Consider the following 5,608-nt stretch of genomic DNA (forward strand, 5'->3'; position numbering starts at 1 on the left):
GTGTGTTTGCGTGTCTCTAAATCTTTCTCCTGCTAGGCTGCTGTTCACCTGCTTCTGTGCTTATATATGAAATGCTGCTAACTTCCTGTTTCTTCTCTTTCTCCATTTGCTTGCGCTTCGAACAGCCTAGTGATTTGCGGAAGCATCGTAGGAAGGTAATCTTAGAGAAACTGTGCAGCCGCATGTGTAACCCTCCTGTAACATCTGAATCTTGAAGATGTAGCTGTTCTGTTCATGTTAACATGTAGACGTCTGCGTTACAGCACACGCATGTGTCACACAGAGCTACACGCATCACAACACTCATTCAGAAACACTCCCAGACACTTTATTAAGCAGAAATACCAGACAAATATAGACATCCACCCAAACCCTGACTCACAAATGATGTACAGTTATAAGAGAGAAGTAGGGCTGGGCTCTTTGACCAAAACCTTCCCTCAATTTTCTAAATGCATGTTTTTGTTCTTATTGTGAATGATTAATCCATGCATTTGTTTCCTTGTTTTATTTATACATTTTTTGACCTCGTAATCAAAACATCATAACTGGATCTGCCAATGAAATCATTTGATCCACTTAAACTCCGCCTCTTTCTTACAATGCACTGCTAGATCACATTCAGATCCGCCTCCATCAATCAATGAAGAGAACACAGCCAAGTCCCGCCCCATATTTTTTTTCGTTTTTGATAAAATGTTTCATTTGATATACAACGCAATGCAAAAAAAAAAAATCTAAAGAAGACTGTTGCATTCACAGTTGAGTCTGATGATTCACAGCTGCTTTAAATGGACAGTTCACTTGAAAATGACAGCTGTCATAATTTTGTCCGCTGAAACTTGTTTCCAAACGTACTTTCTTTTGTGGAACATAAAAGATATGATGAAAGTCAATTGGAGTTTAACAGCAACACTTTTTATTTTTTGCGTTCCACAGAAGAAAGTCAGTCATACAGCTTTGAAACGATGTGAGGGAGATTGAATGATGACAGAACACACAACACTCCCATAGACTGATTCATTATTAAACCAATATGTCTTTAATGTATTCTTTTATACCTTACATTTTAGAAAGAAACATTTTTATCAAATTGAAAGTTGGTGACAAATGATCCTGTTCTATCAGTCCTAGTGAAAACATGTGTTTAATGCTGCTGTGTAATGTGCTTGTGTTTGTGTTTAGTGCGCACAAGACGATAAAGCCACTATCAGATGCGAGACGTCTCCTCCGTCCACACCGTCCTCCGTGAGACTCCATAAAGGAGCGCTGCACACCGCCAGCCACGAGGACATCAGAGACATACGGGGGTCAGTCACACACCCACAGCATTATAGTGATGAGGACCGTTCATACAGGAGCAGGGATGTGACGTGTGTGTCTGTGTGTGTGTGCGTGCGTGTGTGTGCGTGTGTCTGTGTCTGTGTGTGGTGTCTGTGTGCGTGCGTGTGTGTGTATGTGTGTGGTGTCTGTGTGTGTGTGTGTGTCTATATGTCTGCGTGTGTGTGTCTTTCTCTGTGTGTGTGTGTGTGTGTCTGTGTGTGTGTCCATGTGCATGTGTCTGTCTGTCTGTCTGTGTGTGTGTGTGTGTCTCTGTGTGTGTGTGTATGTCTGTGTGTCTGTGTCTGTGTGTGTCTTTCTCTCTGTGTGTGTGTCTGTGTCTGTGTGTGTGTGTGTGTGTCCAGCGCCGGGCTGCAGGACGGAGCGGGCAGTAATCCCAGCAGCAGCAACAGCAGTCAGGACTCACTCAACAAAGGAACCAAGAAGAAGAGCATCAAGTCCTCCATCGGCCGACTGTTCGCAAAGAAAGAGAAGGCTCGAGCCAGTCCGCTGGGGAAAGAGTCTCCTGGGCCAGGTGTGCCATCATCCACACCACTGATGATCACGCAACAACACTTCACTAGAAGAACACTAATTGTATTTCAAAGCCTAAATTAATCCGAGCCTATGGTTGCACCATGGTAATTAGTTATTCTGCTTTCTTTTAATTTTAATGAGAGATTTTGAAGTAATGAGAATCTGATGAGATAAGATGATAGAAAGCCAAAATGAAGAAGGGTTAAAATGGGATTTTAAAAATTACTGCTTTTAAGAAACATGATAGACAATATTGACAAACAAAAAGTACCAGGTAACACTTCACAATAAGGTCGCATTAGTTAACGTTAACGCTTTAACTAACTGTGATCAAAAAAATGTTGTTGCAGTATTTATTAATCTTTAAGTTAATAACAGTAAATCTGTCCATTGTTAGTATTAGCTTAGGTCTATTAAAATAAAGATACAACTTTTGGTTTTAATAACGTGTAAGTAAATGTTGAAGTTAACGTTAAGATTAAAAACGCTTTAGAAGCATTTTTCTTTCTTAGTTTGTTAACTGATATAGTTAACTGATATTAACAAATAGAACCTTATTGTAAAGTGTTGCCAAGTTCTATTCATAAAATGACATATTTGGTATTAAAGTATCAAGGTTGAACGTGAATAATCTTGAATTTGGACTAATGCACAGGGCAGAACTATTCATGATTCTGCTTAGCTGAAAATACTGAATTATATTAGGCACACGTGCTCTGTCGTCGATTACGTGCATGTAAATCAATTGAAATATTGTACATTTTAGCCTATTTAAAAAATTAAAAAAACATGTTTAATGGCAGTGCATGATTATCCAGTAAAATAATCTAGGCTTGTTTTATTTTAATGATAAAATCAGATACTAGGGGTTATCAGGACCAACAGATTACAGTTTCCCCACTGCTATTACCATACATGATATTCAGCATTATATATAGTACATGCAGTGCTAAATACAGGTGCAGACGGGGTCTAGTGTGTTTTGTGAGTGAGAACACGCAGATGTAATGTTCCTAGCACAGGCCTCACGTTCCTCTGATCAGTGTGTGTTTGTGTGGAGCAGCTACGCCTGATGGAGGAAGCTCACAGGACGCCATGACGCTCGGGAAACTGGGCGGCCCTGCAGAGAAGAACCGCAAACTGCAGAAGAAGTGAGTAAAACAGGAAGTAGAAATGAGTCCAGTTCATCGTGTTTTCCCGCCATCATCTCCGCTTCACTGTTCAATCACAGCGCCTCCTGTTTCAGTGTTGTTCACCATGAAATGTGAATGTGAGGTGTGTTTGTTAAACGTGTTTGTTTGGTGGGCGGCGTCCCAGCAGAAGATGATCTGTTATGATTCATGTCTCATGCTTGTTCCCTCCTCTCTCCTCACACACTCTCTCCACGCCTCGCTCATAGCCCAAACTCAGGGTAAGTGAACGCACACCGTCTTGATGAAAACACCTGCATGTCTCAGGCTTGCTGTGATGCGCTCGAGCTCTGCTAACATCCTGACCTTACAAACACGCGTCTGCTCCGCTGACGAGAGATCAATCTCACCTTACGATAATATCGCGATATGAAGTCCATGATACGATATTTATTGTGATATTTTTTTAAAAAGACATGAAGAATTTGAAAAAATTAAACTTTCTGTTCATTTTAAAGTTAAGTTATTCTATCAAATGCACTTTGAGAGTTCAAAATTAAGAGCTTCAACCCATGTTCCTAACTAATGAATGAAGTGTGCGCTTCGCTTTGAAACACCTAATTCAGACGGGATCAGTTCAGCCGTGTGCCGCATGAGTTTGCTCTGTGCTTTGATGAGGATCTTGAGTAAGAACAGCAGCTGCAGGGACTGACCTCTGCTGAAGTGCATTATGGGTCTCAGCCTCGTTCAGACTGTGGTTTAGTCCACAAATGCTTCTATTTATTCTTCAGCATGATCTGATGCATGTTTATCTGCCTTCTCCTTTCATCTTAATGCTTCAGTAGCAGCAAAACAAACAGACCTGAGAATGAGATGTGGTGCTTTTACATTGCCTTCAGAAGGTGTGCTGCCACTTTCTCTGCAATTTGTCATGAAATGTTTCCAAACATCTTGTTTAGAGAAGAATGAAGAAAATTAGGAATATTTGTCCCAGTGTGCAAACACAGATTCAAGATTCACCTTCTATCCTGACAAAGAGAGATGGTTCACCCAAAAATAGACAACAAATCTAATTTACTCCCCCTTTTATCATTAAAACATTAATAAATGAAGTAGTTAAACTGTTAACGAGAAGTGTTCGGTAGCATTGGTGTTGAGATGGTTTGGAAAGTTAGGTTGCTGTCTGGTGTGCAAACTCATGGATTCACACGTGATGAAGAATCTGAATCCCAGCTTGTTCTGGCGATGTTTCTCTGATTTGATGATGGAAGTGAAGTCTGGGTACTCCCTCTGCTGTTTCCTCACTGCACTTCTTCTCCATACTGTGTCTGTATCATTCTGACATGTTTGGACCGTGAAGCGTGCTCTCTGCACATGTGTGCGTGCTCATGATGTCTTGTTTGTGTTTCAGACACGAGTTGCTGGAGGAAGCCTGTCGACAGGGTCTGCCCTTCGCTCTCTGGGATGGTCCTACGGTGGTGGTGTGGCTCGAGGTACAAATACTGGCTGAATTACACCTTTATATCAGTGCTGCATCATCTGGAAAACATTTCACATGCATAAATGCATCTATACATATGTCATATCAGTTACAAAGAGTGAAATGCAGAGGCATAGACACTAGAGGATTTAAGAGCATGCACAATCCTACAAAAAGTGCTGTTCAGAAAACGTGTAGACTTGGTTTTAATTGCTCTGCCTGAAGGAAGAGGTGTCTGGCTGGATGTAAGGGACCTTTCAGGATTGTTAGACCTTTTTTCTGCAAACGTGAGACATCGATCTCATCAATAGTGGGAAGATCACACAACCAATAATTTTCGAGTTATATTACTAATCTGACTTCTCTGCTGAGCTGTGGAGCTACCAAACCACACTATAAGTGAGAAAGGCAGCACGCTTTCAATGACAGCTCTATTTAGATACGCCAAACGTTTTAAGCTGTTTTAAGAAAAAAGCCTTTGATGGGATTTTTTTATATGGTTGTCGACCTTTTTTCTGCAAACGTGAGACATCGATCTCATCAATAGTGGGAAGATCACACAACCAATAATTTGAGTTATATTACTAATATGACTTCTCTGCTGAGCTGTGGAGCTACCAAACCACACTATAAGTGAGAAAGGCAGCACGCTTTCAGTGACAGCTCTATTTAGATACGCCAAACGTTTTAAGCTGTTTTAAGAAAAAAGCCTTTGATGGGATTTTTTTATATGGTTGTCGTCCTACTTTAACGTCGCAGAGATGGCAGTCCCGAGAAACTTAAAACATTGAACATTTTCAGTGTCCTGACCTTTAATAAACAATGGCAAGACAGCATTTGTCCTCCGTCGGAAATCAAACACCAGTTCCTTTGTTTTTAGGACATTTAACTTCAGACTATGAGTACAGCTCCATTCAAACAGTGTAGAAACCTCCCTTCTGTAGTCCGATTGTGTGTGCGTGAGTGTGTGCGTGCGTGAGTGTGTGCGACTGTGTGCGTGAGTGAGTGCGTGCGTGAGTGAGTGCGTGAGTGAGTGCGACTGTGTGAGTGCGTGCGTGCGCGCGCGTGTGTGTGTGCGCGTGTGTGTGTGTGCGCGCGCGCGTGTGTGTGTGTGCGCGTGTGTGTGTGTGTGTGTGTGCGT

The 5,608-nt window shown here is 41.5% G+C and overlaps 1 protein-coding gene across 1 annotated transcript in view; it reads left to right on the forward strand.

The window, feature by feature from the left end:
- LOC107728191 (liprin-alpha-1) overlaps positions 1-5,608 on the forward strand; it is a 38,948-nt gene that overhangs the window by 24,601 nt on the left and 8,739 nt on the right. Inside the window, exons 15-20 of the mRNA XM_016538289.1 lie at positions 126-155; positions 1,186-1,310; positions 1,686-1,855; positions 2,921-3,008; positions 3,257-3,268; positions 4,399-4,480. Coding sequence (XP_016393775.1) covers positions 126-155; positions 1,186-1,310; positions 1,686-1,855; positions 2,921-3,008; positions 3,257-3,268; positions 4,399-4,480 — 507 coding nt within the window. The remainder of the gene's footprint in view (positions 1-125; positions 156-1,185; positions 1,311-1,685; positions 1,856-2,920; positions 3,009-3,256; positions 3,269-4,398; positions 4,481-5,608) is intronic.

The sequence above is a fragment of the Sinocyclocheilus rhinocerous genome, unplaced genomic scaffold, assembly GCF_001515625.1.
Source record: "Sinocyclocheilus rhinocerous isolate Xijiao unplaced genomic scaffold, SAMN03320098_v1.1 scaffold367, whole genome shotgun sequence".
In the NCBI taxonomy this organism is placed as follows: domain Eukaryota; kingdom Metazoa; phylum Chordata; class Actinopteri; order Cypriniformes; family Cyprinidae; genus Sinocyclocheilus; species Sinocyclocheilus rhinocerous.